Below are 16,634 nucleotides of genomic sequence, written 5' to 3' on the forward strand. Positions count from 1 at the left end.
TAGATTCTGGGTCATTATCACTTGCTGCATTAAAAAAGTTCTTCCTCGCATCCCCCCTGTCTCTTTTGCCTAAAACTTTAACTCTATGTCCCCTCGACAATCAGCTGGGAACAGCTTTTCATCTTTTACTTGATCTAACTAAACTTTTAATATTTCTTGTACGCTTCGATCCATTCTCTCCTTAACCCCAAGGAGAATAAACCCAACAGCTCCTTTCTCATCTCGTAACTCTCATCTTGAATCATTCTGGTAAATTTCCTCTGTGCCCTCTCAGGAATCCTCATATCGTTCCTAAATTGACTGACCTGTAGTTGGTAGAAATGCCCTCACTTTATTATCCAAGGGTGCTGCAGCTGCCAGTCTTCTGGCTCCTTCGCATATTGAGCCGATTGGAAGACAAGCCCTTTCACTATCTCTACCCTCAATACCTTTTTCAACCTGGTGTGCAAGTCAATTGGTTCAGGGGGTTTATCTATTCTATGCATTCCAGGCCTTTCCAATACATCCTGCCCATCAATTTTCACCCTATCCATGACCTCTACCCTTTCTGCTGCTACGAATATTTTGCTAGCATCCTTTTCTTTAGTAAGCACCAATGCAAAATACTTATTATGAATTTTAAGCTTGCCCTGTGTTTCTTGCCATAAAACATCCTCTTTGGCCCTAGTAGGACCCATTCCAACTCTTATTAGCCATTTACTATTTACGTGCCAGTAGAAGATTTTTGAGTTCCCTTTTGAGTCAATTGTCACAGTATTCTCTATTCTCTCTTTGACAATCTTATTTTCATTTTCATTTCCCCTCTCAAGTTATTGCCAAAGAACTGTAGGCTGTGGATAACAATCACATGCTGTTTGAGCTGGTACGTATGGCCTATTTCCATCAGGACAGTAATGTCTAATCACCACAGTAAACAAGTGAGAGGTTGCTGTGGACAGTGATACTTAGCAATGCCATGTTTACACTACTAATTTTATTTTGTTATATATAAACAGAAAATGCTGGAAAATCTCAGCAGATCTGGCAGCATCTGTGGAGAGAAAAGCAAAGGTTAATGGTTTCAGTCCATATAACTCTTCTTCGTACAGAGTCATACGGACTGGAAACATTAACTCTGTTTCTCTCTCCATAGATGCTGCCAGACCTGCTGAGTTTTTAGAGCATTTTCTGTTTTTGTTTCAGATTTCCGCAGCCTTTTGCTTTTAATTTTATTTTATTGTTGGCTATGGCCAGAGAGTAGTTAGTTCCCTTCCACTGTGGGGTTTTGGACGACATAAGATAAAATAAATGTAAATTAATTATTTATATTTTAATAAAACTGTATGTAACCTACCCCAGGATATGGACAGCAGCTCCAAACTCCGCTCTGTGATCTACAGCAGGTATCTCCATCTCGACAGTAATGTACGCTATCGCAGTAAATGACTGATCTGTCAATGCTGACACTGGTGCTCAGAGCTTGTGTCTCCATTTCAAGTGTCTTGCTTTCCACTGCAATGGTGTTATACTCCAGCGCCATAGATGATGGAGAGATATCACCGACGTAGTTACTTGGACAGCATTTCGTGCCACCGAAACAACAGACTGTCTAAAGAAAAATCCAGGAAAATACCATTATTATAACTTTGTGAAGTTGGTTAAGGCCATCGTATCTACATCAGAAGCAAGAGTTAGAGCTTAAGAATGCGAAAAAACCCAGAAATGATCCTACATGATATTGCCATACAGCCAATATTGCGGTGGTGTCCAAACATAAACATTTACATTGGTAGACTTTAACTATTTATAATTCCAAATATGGTCTTGCATGGAGATGTGCCATGCAGGCTTGCTGCTCACTGAGTTCTGTCCTGGACTGTTCCCTGACCATGTGTTGACTTGTTACCAGACTGCAATTCTCTCATTGTCCTTCATTTGGTCATTTGGTTTCATTGTCCTCCTTCTGCAGTCTTTCATTGCTGCCTACCTCAGGACTTCTTTTGCCTCCCCTTTGAGGTCTTTATGGAATCTTCTGAGATCTTCGGTTGCCTCTCCATTGAGGTCTTCATTACCTATGGACCTATTCTTGAGAGTTGCCTTCTATCTGGGATCTTCTCTAATTTGCCTGTCCATAGCTAACTGTTTCTTCCTGTGGTTGCCAGTTTAAATGTATTACCTCTTTCCGTGTATTACCACTTTAAGACTGTCATTTTTGTCACTCAGTTAGCTATTGGTTTTCTCTCTGTTTATTTCCTCAAGCTTTCAGCATTTGGGCACGAATCTGACAGCTCTTTTTTTAGAATTTTAAAAACTTCTCCTTTTTTGAAGGGAAGGTAATTTCAGCAAACTGTGGATTTTGTTTTCTTCTGGCCGTTTGCACAGCCCATTTTATTCTTGTTTTTAATGTGCTAGTTTTTTGTCTATCTCACTCACACCCAAAGACCTGTCACGCTTGAGGACTGATGGGGCCGTTGTTTTTAAAACTTGTTAATTTGTCTTCTATATTAAAGAAAAGCTAAAGTCGCAGCTCTTTGCTCCCAATAGGAATACTTTCTCTTTTCTTTTGCGTTGCTGCATCTGTCTTTCAGCTGCTTTAATGTACTGAGCCTCACAGACCTCACTGAGTCTACGAGGTATGTTTCTGTATTTCGTTCACCCTTCTCATGGATTCTGACCAGGGGTCCTGCTGTGTCCTCTTCATTGCTCACCCATCTTGTAGCTGCCCATCTTTTCTGATTCAGCACTACTCAGGCTCTGGCAATGCCTCAATATCTCAAATGGGTCTATTCACCCAAAGTGAAGTATTCTGGTGCGTATGTTTTCCCCAGACTTCCATTAAAACACGATATTAAAACCAACGGGCCAGAGGCAGTGTCATGACAGTTCATCCTTGTCACCAGATGTAAAGATGCATTCTCTGACACTCCATTAGTGAACACCAAAGGGTAATTAGTAATAAGAATTGTTCAGCAGCTACATGGCTGTAGCTAGCTCCCAGAATGTCTCAGCCTAGGAGCCTCTCTCGCATGGGGTGGTTTCACACAAGAACACAGGAACGCAAGGGATAGAAGCAGGATTAGGCCACTAGGCACTTCAAGTCTGCCCCGCCATTTAATCCGATCATGGCTGATCAATGCCGGCCTCAGCTCCTTTTCTGTGCCATTTCCCCAGAGCCCTCTATCCTTTGATCTATCAAATATTTATCCACCTCCACTTGAAATACTTGTAATGATCCATCCTCCACTACCCTTTGGGGCAGAGAATTCAGGGATTCATCTCCCTCTGTGAGAAGAAATTTCTACACACAATTTTTGAATGACTGGCCCATTTATCTTGTAGCTATGTCCCTTGTTTGAGACTGTCCAATTGGTGAGAAAACTTACCATCTACCTCTTCAGGATCTTGTATGTTTGAATAAGGTCACTCCTGACTCTTCTAAATTCCAAGGAATACAGATCCAGACTATTTACTCCCTCTTGATAGGACAACCCTCTCATCCCAGGAATTAGCCTCCTTTGGACTGCCTCCAAAGTTACTATATCCTTTTAAGATAAGGGGATCAAAACCATATGCAGTATTCCAGGTGAGGCCGCACCACCACTCTGTACAATTGCAACAAACCCTCCTTATTTTTAAACCATAATTATGAAGCCAACTCCATGTAGGCGGTGATCTTCGGGTTTACTTTTGCAGAAGAAGGTATAACTGATACCTTGTTCCTTGAGCTGGCCTTACCCTTACCCATCAGTTCTTGCTTACGGTAGTGGTATCAATGTCAAAATATGTCGTGTGTGTGTGTGTGTGTCTCCTTTGTACTGTGGAGGATGACATAAAGTTGTGTGAATTTTAAAGGCTGCATTTACATTTCAGTGATACATGTTTTAACCTACCGTAAGATATGGACAGCAGCTCCAACCTCCACTCTGCATATGACAGCATCTATAGCCATCTGAACAATAATGTGTAGCATCACAGTGAATTATAAAACTGTCACTCTTCACACTGCCGCTTGGAGCTCCTGTCTCCATTTCAAGTGTCTTGCCTTCCACTGAAATGCTGTTATACTCCAGTGCCATAGATGATGGAGAGCTATCACCTGAGTCCTCACGTGGAGAGCACATTGTATCACAACGGGCAGTCTGAATATAAATCCAGAAAAATATCATTGTTAAAACTTTATAAAGTTGATTCGGTAGCTTTATATACATTACAATCACGAGGTAGAGGTTACAAATGTAATCCAAACCCAGCAATTATCCTATGTGATATTACCATACAACCACTATTATAGTGGAAAGATCAATCGTCTTATTTTTAATGGTGTGATGCCTCTGGTAAAATAGTGAAAAGCAAATATTTGATGTTGCTCTGATAGTTTTGCATTACCTGATTGCTTCCTAGCTACTAACTGCTAAATTCAACCGCCCCTCCTCTCTCTACCAAAACCCCAGAAACCCTTCCCACATTGCCATTCATGGGACACTCCCCAGCACCCCCCCCACCATCAAGGTTAGAGCATTTCAATCGTGCAACATTGCACCTGTGCGCCAGAGGCCAAGGGGCTGTCGAAATGCTGAGAGTCCACCCACCTCGAGTGAAAGGTGAAACTGAAGAGCTGAGCACGTACCCCAAAGTGACCTGCAGTACCTGCTGCTCATCTGAATCGGGTTATGAAGCTCACCCTCTGCCCGTTCATTGGGAGGGAACATTCAGCTCTCTGTTAGGCAGGAGTCAGACATACCGCTGAGGATGAGAGGAACATCGCTCTGTCCTCGCGGCAAGTCTAAAGTCATCATGTTCCTGTAGAGTCTGGCCAATGGCTTCAGCCAATGGCTTCGGCCCATGAAGATGTGCAACATTAGTTGAATGATGCTGGCACCACATTCTTTGTTTTACCCGACACCTCGGAGGGAGGGGGGTGGGGGCGGGAGGGGGGGGGGGGACACTTAAAACGAGATGTTATAAGGGCCTCCCTTGTTGGGTGGCCCATTCTGTCCCTGTCCATAGCCCTGCCTTCCTCCTCCTTCTCCTCCTCAGCTTTGTCATGTCCACCTCCCTCCTCAACATCATCCTCACTGAGGAGATGCAGCACTCGCCCATTCCATCCTGTTCCAGGTGGTCTCCTGTCTGCAGCACTAAGTTATGGAGCGTGCAGCACACCACAATAATGCAGGAGACCCTCCGGGGGCTGTATTGTAGACCAGGCACCGATCCAGGTACTGGAACCACATCTTCAGCAATCCAATGGCCTGCTCCACCAGCTCACACGTTGAAGCCTGAGCCTCATTGTATCGAGTCTCACTGGTGTTTGTGGCCTCCGCGCTGGCGTTATCAGCCACTTTTTGAATGGGTACCTCTTGTCCCCGAGCAGCCATCCTCCAGCTGCTGCTCCCATTCAATGGCAGCTGGTATTTGCGAGCGACCCAAGATATAACTGTCATGGGAAACGGGCACACACCCGCATGAAGCACATTGCATCCCTGCTATGAGGGTGAAGCCCATGTCCCTGGCGTCCTGGCTCGCCTGATCCTGGTCCAAGTTTATAAACATCTCTGCCCTTGCATACAGAGCATCTGTGAGCTTCCTGATATATTTGTGAGTGGCAGTCTGGGAGATGCCACAGAGGTCCCCTATACTGCCCTGGAAGGAGCCGCTGGTGAAATGTTTAGTGAGGCTTTGACTTTAAGATTCACAAGCATTGGGTGTCCTCCAGTTCCAAGGGGTGTCAGTTTGTGCAGCTTGTGGCAGAGGTGGTCCACTGTCCCCCGGGATAGACACAGCCTTCTCCAGCACTGAGGCTCAGACAGCTGAAGGTATGAGGTATGAGGATTCTAGGCCGGTACTGTTTGTGAGGTTAATCCTGTGCTCCCTGGACAGCTGCAGGCCTCTGGTCCTGGGCACATGCAGCAGCATGTCTTTGTCTCTGCTGCTGGTCAATTGCGATTAGCAAAAGGCCAACTCCACAGGCTCCATGATTCTCATGCACCGAATGAGTGAGAACACCACGAGGAGTCCTACCACAGCCCTGATCCTCACCGCTCCATATCTCTGTGACTTCCACTCAAGTGCTTCCACATTCACTGAGTGAATATCTGCTCTTCCTCCCAATATCCCCTCTGACACAACAGCCACCTCCCCACATTATTTCCTCTGGTCACCACCAGGGTGAATAGCATTGAGCCTCCATTTTCTCATGACATCTGACCCACCCATTCCTCCCCCTCTCCACCCCCCCCCCCCCCCCGCCCCCCCCCCCGTATGGTGAGACTGACCCCCACCCTCAGCCCTGGGCTGTATTTATCTGTGTCTCCCTGGTGTTCTCCCTGGTGCCCATTGAGTATTGGACAGGCTGAGGAGAAATGGCTGCCTGAGCGCTCACCTCCTGAGGTGAAGACACCAAGTTTACACTTGTGTACAACTGTTGTAAATGGCGTCAGCGTGACGTCACAACGGCAGCTGCTGAGTATTTGGTGTGGGCTCGATATCCGGAGTGAGTGCTCGCTAATGAGATGCTAAAGTATTAAAATAAGGTTCCCAATGTTCTGGGGTGTGTTCCACATCATTCCACCAATGGGCCTGGTCAAAAATTGCAAAACTCCATCTCGCCGTCAAGAACCACGTTTTTCAGAACCCTCTGGATTTTGAGCGTGCATCGCCATTCCCACGCACCGAGAGTCTGGGCTCAAGATTTCTATCTAATTTAATGCTTTGAACTAGAATGAAAAGCTCCAATAAATATTCCACCACAATCAAGAATGATTCAGGTTTGCCATAGTACCATTAAACTAAAGATGGAAAAAATCTATCTGGCAGCTTTTTAACTGGCAATCTGTTTTTTTATTTGTTGGATATGGGTGTCACAGTGCCCAGCCCTATTTACCCTTGAACTCCATGGTGTGATAGACCATTTAAGAGTCTACCACACTGCTGTGGTTCTGGAATGGTTCTCCAAATTTGCAGGTGGCACAAAGCTGGGTGGGAGGGTGAGCTGTGAGGAGGATGCAGAGATGGATTTGGACAAATTTGAATGAGTGAACAAATGCGTGGCAGATGCATAAAGTAGATAAATGTGAGGTTATCCACTTTGGTAGTAAAAACTGGAAGGTAGATTATTACTTGGATGTCTATAAATAGAGAGAGAGGAATATGCAAAGAGATCTGGGTGTCATCTACACCAGTCGCTGAAGGTAAGCATGCAGGTGCAACAGGCAGTAAAGAAGGAAAAGTGTATTGTTGGCCTTCCAGATGATTTGAGTACAGAAGCAGGGATGTCTTGCTGCAATTATACAGGGCCTTGATGGGGCCGCACTTGGAATATTGTATGCAGTTTTGGTCACCTTATCTGAGAAAGGATGTTCTTGCTATAGAGGGAGTACAGCAAAGGATTACCAGACTGATTCCTGGGATGGCAGGACTGATGTATGAGGAGAGATTGAACCAGTTAATGTTATATTTGCTGGAATTCAGAAGAATGAGGGGGGATCTCATAGAAAACTATAACATTTTAACCAGACTAATGATGCAGGAAGGTGGTTTTCAATGATGGGGGAATTTAGAACCAGGGGTCATCATCTAAGGATAAGAGGGAAAGCTTTTAGGAGATGAGAAAATATTCTTCAGCCAGAGAGTCATAGAATCCCTGCAGTGCAGAAGGAGACCATTCGGCCCATCAAACCTGCACCAACAACAATCCCACCCAGGCACTATCCCTATAACCCCATGTATTTACCCTGCTAGTCTCCCTGACACTAAGGGACAATTTAGCATGGCCAAACAACCTAATCCGCACATCTTTGGACTGTGGGAGGAAACCGGAGCACCAGGAAGAAACCCACGCAGACACAGGGAGAACGTGCAAATTCCACACAGACAGTGACCCAAGCCAAGAATCGAACCCAGGTCTCTGGTTCAGTGAGGCAGCAGTGCTAACCACTGTGCCACTGTGCCACCCACCAGAGTGGGAAGCCTGTGGAATTCACCACCACAGAAAGCACTTGAGGCCAATATGTTTTCAAGAAGGAGTTAGATATAGCTCTTGGGGTGAAAGGGGTCAAAGAATATGGGGGGGCGGGAAAGATGGGATCAGGCTATTTAGTTGGGTGAACAGCCAGGATCATAATGAATGGTACATCAAACTCAAAAGGGCCGAACGGCCTCCTCCTGCTCTAATTTTCTCTGTTACCATTTGTATTATTATTTATGTAAATAAGACCATTTATGGTAGTGATTGATAATGTTGAACACCCCAAGTAATCAACTAGTAAAACCCCAAACTGGGAATAGGTTTGAGTAGCATAAGGCTAATATAAGCATAATGTAGCAACTGATTGGCTTAATAGCCTGGGAATGAAATGCTGGATGAGCTACAGGGAGCTTTTTCATAGAAATCATAGAAACCCTACAGTGCAGAAGGAGGCCATTCGGCGCATCAAGTCTGCACCGACCACAATCCCACCCAGGCCCTACCCCCACATATTTACCTGCTAATCCCTCTAACCTACGCATCTCAGGACTCTAAGGGGCAATTTTTTTTTTAAAACCTGGCCAATCAACCTAACCCGCACATCTTTGGGCTGTGGGAGGAAACCAGAGCACCCGGAGGAAACCCACGCAGACACAGGGAGAATGTGCAAACTCCACACAGACAGTGACCCGAGCCGGGAATCGAACCCGGGACCCTGGAGCTGTGAAGCAGCAGTGCTAACCACTGTGCTACCGTGCCGCCCTGTTCAACTGTGAAATATGTTAGAATACAAAAGCAAATACAAACAGTTGGATAAGAGAACAAAGTAAAATATGAATTGAGGAATCAGAAAAAATGCTGAGATCGATGTAACAAACAGACTTTAAGCCTGAGCACAGACAAAGATCTGCACTCTGACTTGTTCCAACAAAAAGTCACTCAAAAGCAATTAGACCGTTTGACAAGGGATTAGCATAATAGACCTGCTTTGTATGGTTAGATGGTGCTCATTGTATCAATATTTGAAGATATTGTAAAGCATCTCTGAAGTTACAGCAGAAAATAAATTACACCAATATTGAACAATAGTAATGTGCTATACAATTCCATTTTGGGGAAATATCTTTTCCACTGTTCTTCTCTGTAGAATGTGGAATATAATGTGGTAATGGAGGAAATCTAACGGGAAGTGATACTGAGCCTTTACATATTCATCTCTACTTGAAGAACAGCTGGCAGTTCTGGCTAACATATTGAGGAAGGACATCACAACACTGGAAGGAGTGGAACAATAGCCTTCCTCTCTGATAACTTGACAACAAACTGCCAGGACAGACTACAATTGTTAAATTTGCTTAAGGAAGTAGATTATGGAAAAATCTTGTTATAATATTCAAGATCCTTCAGATAATTGACGAGTTGATCCCCAAATTGTTCGCCGTAATCCCAAGACTAACAGCAGAAGGGTTTTGGATAGATCAACTCTGTCATTTCACATGGAGCCATGAATGTTTGGAATGGATTTCCATGGAAGCAATCTGTGCTAATGTCAGTAATTTTATAATACAATTGGACGGGAAAGGGCTCTAAGCAGCAAACTTTGTATTTGTTTTTGACCTTGTGGCTGGCTAGATAGACTATAATGCATGGTTTAATGTTCAAGATTTTGGTTATGTTGCTATGTTCTTATTTTTCTAATCATTAAAACTTCAAGCAGTTAGCAGGTACCGGCTATTATGGTACGTGAGGGAATAATGCCTAATGAGGTAACAATGGAAAAACTGTGACAAGAATGAAACCTATTTCTATTAGAATAAGGTTGCTTTCTTCAATTCCGTCTGTCCACCAAAGATTGAAAGCCAACTTTACCCACAGAAAGCACGGTGGCACAATGGTTAACACTGCTGCCTCACAGCATCAGGGATCTGGGTTTGATTCCAGGCTTGGATGCCCGTGTGGAGTTTACACGTTCTCCCCGTATCTGTGTGGGTTTCCTCTGGATGCTCCGGTTTCCTCCCACAGTCCGAAAAACGTGCTGGTTAGGTGCATTGGCCACACTAAGTTCTCCCTCAGTGTACCCGAACAGGCGTCGAAGTGTGGCGACTAGGGGATTTTCGCAATAATTTCATTGCAGTGTTAAAGTAAGCCTACTTGTGACACTAATAATTAAACTTTAAGAAAATCTTGCTCTTGTGTTTTTGCAATTTGTTCAAGTACATGGCTGATTGGCAACTTAATGAATTGAAAATGCAGGTATTTAGATTTGGTCGCTTTTGTTTATTTTCTGGGAAGTTTCGCCTGACTAAGCCAATTGTGGGGAGGATAGAGGATAGTGAGAGAGTGGGAGGCGTTGGACTGGCAGTTGCTCTGCATAGCAACCCTTTGATAAAAGAACATCATGTTCTTTGACATCCTATCTGCAATGCTGTGGGGACCTTAAGTATTGCATTTAATGCACACTTAATGTCATTATTATTTGTTTCCTATTTCATGATTTTTGAGTAATGCATTTTTATGGTGCTATTTCTGAGGTCATTCACTGTAGCTCTGGTGGAACAGACATGCAAAAAACTATTTTTACAATTTTTCTTTTGAGGTTTCCATTACTTTGGATGCTATGTTGGACAATGGAGAGAACCCCTATGATATTGACCGCCCCATAATGAGAAGTTCTTGTGCCAACATTTTCTTTGGCCATTAGCATAAATGCAGGCCTTCACTACTGGACAATGGTATTGCACCTGACTGTCCCATTCTTCCAGCTTCTTTCTACTGGATACACAAGTTTTTGGCCCCACATGCCACCCTCTAGTTCCCTTCATTCCAGGAATATTCCTGCCTCACTTCTTGATTCTGCCTCTTACCTTGACTCTGGGCTGCCTTGAGTTGCTCTTTCTTAGGCTTTACTCCACTTGCTTCCTTGTTGCTTCGTCCTACCCCTATTACTCATGTGTTCCACTTCTCCTTCTGGCCCAACTTTTCTCCCACTTATTAGCTGTTGTCTCTTGTTTCCTGTGACCTTAGGCCTGCCTGTTTCTATGTCCTGCACTCCCTCTTCAAACCATACTTCAGTTTCCTTACCACTTCCCAGCCCTGGTCCCATTGCAGCCACTTTGCTCTCCTTGCCTTCAATGTTTGTTCCCGGAGTAAAAAATAGAAAGCAATGAAGTATAAAATGGGGTAAAGAGTGTGTATGTTGATCATTCATGGGCTGGAACTTTATGGCCGTTCACACAGACGAGATCTCCTGTCCCACCAATAACACATCCCTGCCATGAGTTTCTCGGTGGCGAGAGGTGCATTTAACAGGAAGTCCTGTTGACAATGGCAGGACCAGAAGACCCCATCTCCCACCAATGGTGGGCCATTGCCCGCCACCACAAAACATGCGGCAGTTGGGTGGTAAATCCCGCCAACTATGTAAATTGGCAGACATAGTAGTTTACTACTGACAATAGATTGAATCATACAGTCAGACCTGGAGCTGTAGAATAGGGGAGTCATTTCTGACCACTCCTCACATGGTTGTACATTACTCTTTAGTCTATTAGATATAATGTGAACAAACCAGTTTGAAGTAAATACCCAAGTCAGATTACCACCTCTTTACATAAGAAAGGCCACGCATACCACAAGCCACCAACTCACCATCAGCATATGAGACATGGGCAGCAGTGCTGGTAACACCAATCTAAAGAAGGGCTTTTAAAAAATGTTTTCATTGAAGATTTTCCATTTTACCAAAAAACGCAACAAACCCCCAAAATCCAGTGCAGCACAGAATGATCATCATTCACATATACAAACAGAACAGATCGGAAGATATCATTACAATTGGAACGGACTATCAGTTACAATTTATTGTAATTATTGTATTCTGCACCTCCCCTCCTATGGTTAATGAAAGGCTATCACACAGAGTGTGGGATATCAGTATAACAGGATAAAGCCATGAGCACATGGCACAATGGTGTACATCCTCACCCACAGGATAACAAGGACCCAGCTACATAGCATGAGGGAACTACTATGGAGTTAAATACAACTAATTGGAGCCTAAAACAACATCCCAAACAATGAAAGGATACCATGGAAAGAGGGGAATATGAGGATACAACCCCAAACCCAAGGTGCGGCATTACAGTTTACACACACACACAGGATAACAGGAGCGGAGTGATACAGCCTCACAGGAAGATAAAACAGAGCCCAGGGACGGGATTTTATGGACTTGCTCGACCTGAGACTGGAAAATCCCTTCCGAGGCTAACAGACATTTCCATTGTCCACCCCTCGCCCGCTCCGATTCTGTGGCGGGTGGGGTGGTAAAATTCTGGTGCAGGTATCTAAACTTACATCTGGTCCCGGAGATAACAGGATACTTCTCACTAGGGAAACCTAAGCCTCAACAAAAGGAGATGTCCAGATGTCCCTCCAAATGGTGGCATCTCAAGGGAAGACAGACTGCTCTCCTTTCAATAACATAATATAATCTCCATACCTTCCAAATATGAATATTAAAAATAGCTGCTACCCTTGTCGACACAGCTAAAGAAAGTAAGGGATATTGACACAGATAAAAGAAGAACCAATAAGGCAAGGATTCTCACACCATGCTGGAGCTCACTACAAAACCAGTCTCATTCATCTTCAGCCACTTTGAAGGACGGCACAGTCGTCAGCACTGCTGCCTCATAGCGCCAGGGACCCGGATTCAATTCCCAGCTTGGGTTATTGTCTGTGCGGAGTCTGCACGTTCTCCCCGTGTCTGCGTGGGTTTCCTCCAGGTGCTCCGGTTTCCTCCCACAGTCTGAAGGACGTGCTGGTTAGGTGCATTGGCCATGATAAATATTCCCTCAGTGTACCTGAACGGGTGCCGGAGTGTGGCGACTAGGGAATTTTCATAGTAACTTCATTACAGTGTTATTGTAAGCCTACTTGTGACAATGAATAAATAAAAATAAAGGTGCTGCTCAAGCCCCACCATCAGCTGGAAAATTCAACCCATTTGTTCACCAAGAAGACCCCACCAAACTGGAAGAAGAAGAATCATCAAGCCATCTACAAACAGGATATCTGGGGAGACATAATCCTCCTCCAGACAAATGAGGGAAACCTTGTAGAATTAAATATAACAATTTGGACTCTATATCAGTACCCCACTGACCCAGGTAATGAAAGGAATCTTCGGAGAGAGAGGAACACGAGGATAAGACCATTGACACAACACAGGGTTTGACAATCTCTGATTGCAAGATATTGGGAGCATATAACCTCATAGGAGAAAGTCAGATAATGCGCAGCCCAAATATCTGGGCTCACAGTCAGAGCCCACAGACAAAAGGATATTAACCGCACACCCCCCCCTCCCCCTTCCCCCAAGCGGAACTTCAACCTCAAGAAGGAGGGTTGTCCAAACGTCCCCAAAGTGAGACATCTCAGGGAGGACAATCTACTCCCTCTACTGGCTTCTCCATAGGGTCTGGGAATGGATAATTGATGCGCGATATAACTCACGAGGCTAGAGATGCTCAAGGAAATAAAGGCTTTTATTTACTATTACAATGAAGCTGCCATATATAGTACACGATCCCAGACTGAGGGGTCCCAGACAGAGCAGTGACCTTTATACCTCTCCCAGGAGGCGGAGCCCGACTGGGATGTACCATAATAACTATAATACAGGTAGAACAGCCCAACCCTAACCCCAACAGTAACAAGTAGAACAACCCAACCCTAACCCCAACAGCAACATATATACAGACTCATAGTACTGGCCAGGCCCTGGCTCAGTACTACCTGGTGGGAACCAACGATGGTTCACCACAATAATCAAAGTAACTAATTGCCTAACATACCCAGCCAAGATAACCATAGAACAGCAACACAATTAAAAGAAGGATTGACACCACCTCTAGGCTTCAAACAAAACAAACTTCCCAATGGCAGCAGCAGCCAGGACTGGGGTTATAGGCGATCCCAAAGTCTGGTCTGGGACCAATTAAGTGTGGGATGTTGAACAGCTTATAAGAGAGGTGAGGCCCAAGGGGAGTTGATGGAGAGTCTGGCAATGAGGGGGAACCTGCAGAGGATGACTTTGTGGCGGTGTGGAGGGGATTCTCAATGTGGGTAGGGAGAGCTTGAGAAAGGTATTACCCCCTCCCATTAATACCTGAGGCCTGATTGGAGCGACCCGACTCACTTTCTTCCTGCCCCAAACTTATCCCCCCGTCTTCAAAATTGGCTGGGATGGGAAGTCGCCCTTAACTGGGCCTCAGTTGGGTTAAGGGTGGGCAGGACATCCCAGACCTCACTTGTCCCACATAAAGTTGTGAGCAGGTCGGGATGGGTGAGGGGGGTAGCAGCAAGGCCACCTGGGGAATTATATGGTGATCTCTTTGTCAGGCACTTTTCTTTTGTGTTTAATTGTGACCCGAGGCTCCCTGATTCATCATTTTAACTTCCTCTTCCATTTCCCAGTCTGAGCACTTTCTCTGGCCTTTTCACCTGTTGCAATGACGCTCAGTGTGAGCGTCAGTGTCTTATAGTTCTTCTGTAGGAAATGTTCTCTGGTTGGAGCATTTGTCATTTCAGAATTTGTCCACTTCTTGTGTTTTTTGAGAATCATTTACCTGTTTGATGGAGAAAGTTACTGATGCTGAGATAGAAGTTCCTGACAAGTTGTTTATTTGTAACTTTTGTTGACCATATAATTCAGAAATAGGCAGTCAGGGACCAAACAAAAGTAAATACCATAATACCATAAATGAAAGCCATGGTTCAATCAAAGCAAACTGAGATATGTCAACATTTCACCATGTTGCACAAGTCTGACTTGTGGAGTATTGTTCATGACTGCCACATTCTGTGAAATCACATTCCTAGGTGGATTGGCCAAGCTAAATTGCCCCTTCGTGTCAGGGGTACTAGCTAGGTAAATGCAAGGGGTTATGGGGATAGGGCCTGTGTGGGATTGTGGTCGGTACAGACTCAATGGGCCGAATGGCCTCCTTTGGGGCTGTAACATTCTATGATTCTAACATAACTTGTTAATTCTTAGTGACGTTGTTGGTGTGATATTGGTAAGATGACTAGTAAAGTTTCACACATGGGGCTGGAATATACCCTTCCCTGCCAGAAGTTTGAAGGTGAGGGTGGCATGCAAAGTCCAGCAGGCACCGTGCCCAACACCTACCTGCCCTCCCCCGCTCCCACCACAATTAATAGGGAACAAGGGAGCCATCCTTAAGCCTAGTGAGTGGCCACTTAAAGGCCTCATATAGCTTCTGTATGTATAATACCTGTGGATAGGGCAGGCTCACCCAATCGGAAAACCGAGGCAGCTATATCTGCACAGACTAGTGTCAGGCAAGGTTGGGAGGTGACCGCATTTGTGGATCCCCTGGTCCCATCATACGCACCCTCGCCCCCCCCAAGATAATCTTCCCCCTTTAACTCTCCCCCTGGTCTCTTGCACCCAAGCCCTCCACTCTCACTCCCTTTACACCGCTCAACCTAGATTTGCTGATCATCCAATGGGATTTTCACCCTGAGAGAGGTACCTCCCGTCATTCAACCAACCCTTATAGCTGCAAGGGGTAGGAACCCCATTAAATCCAGTCATGATGGTACGTGTAACCAGGAGTGAATCATGTCCAACCCATGCATGATTAAGTTACCCTTTTCTACTTAATATTTATTCCGTACCTTTTCCGCTGGGCAGCACCCATAATTACCAGATTCATGTTTACAACATCTTGATTGATCTGGGCAAGATCTTCCATCTGGGCACATCACTGTAGCAGAAGCCAAGTTTGCCAGCAGCAGAACTATCATTAGTGGCCACATCTGAATAAAATAAAGACCATATGGCAGTGAGGCATCCTTAGGAAATATATTTTATAGTGTTCTATTGTTCATGGAATCCATCACAAAGTAAATATCAGTTAATCACACAAGCACATTTCAGATCGTGTAGCAGCTCATTTTCGCAATCTTCACTTGAGAACAGTTTCAAAACAGAATGAAATACTTGCAACAAGTAGACATGCAAGAAAGTTATCTCTATTAATGTGTTAATTCTCTCATTTTGGAAGGTATTAAGCAGTAAGCCTCCTTCTGTGCTTTAAATGTCTATGAATCTAGATTTGTTTTGGTAAAATTGCCATTATATGGTCTCAGTATTGTGCAAGGTCTGCTTCATATATGTGGGTGCATATGCAATGTGTGTGAACAGTAAAAAATCTTAAGGCACATTGCTCAGCTATGTGCATCTACAGTCTATAGCACAGTCAGGCCTAAATCTCAATAATATTACAGAGTTTGTCAAAAAGCAAATCTATGTTTAGAAGTGTGTAAACTCATATATGGATATGCAGGGGTGCATCATAGCTGTTTATGTCATTTCACTGGGTTACCTTTGGTAAAGTTACAGCAAATGTTTGGGAAAACTCCTGTGAAATTTTAACTACTTCACTTCCTTCTGCTTGCTGCAGAACTCAAATACTCAATTAGATGTGAAAAAAAAGTGACATTGAAAAGGAAGCAAAGAATGCATCAAAGAGCTTGATTGAGGGAGATCTAAGAAGTTGCTGACCAGAAGTTCCTGTTTCTGTTGCAGCCCTTTAGAGCTGAAGTCTCACAATGTTTCCTTAAATGCACTTTGCTGGCTCAACACTAATGTCTTGTGTCC

General features: G+C 44.4%; 1 protein-coding gene across 1 annotated transcript in view; it reads right to left on the minus strand.

Moving 5' to 3' along the window:
* grna.1 (granulin a, tandem duplicate 1) overlaps positions 1-16,634 on the minus strand; it is a 31,079-nt gene that overhangs the window by 12,314 nt on the left and 2,131 nt on the right. The window contains exons 2-4 of the mRNA XM_078239036.1: positions 15,650-15,790; positions 3,870-4,118; positions 1,334-1,588 (exon numbers count right to left, since the gene is read on the minus strand). Of these exons, the coding sequence (XP_078095162.1) occupies positions 1,334-1,588; positions 3,870-4,118; positions 15,650-15,790 (645 nt within the window). The remainder of the gene's footprint in view (positions 1-1,333; positions 1,589-3,869; positions 4,119-15,649; positions 15,791-16,634) is intronic.

Source organism: Mustelus asterias, chromosome 2, assembly GCF_964213995.1.
Source record: "Mustelus asterias chromosome 2, sMusAst1.hap1.1, whole genome shotgun sequence".
Lineage (NCBI taxonomy): Eukaryota > Metazoa > Chordata > Chondrichthyes > Carcharhiniformes > Triakidae > Mustelus > Mustelus asterias.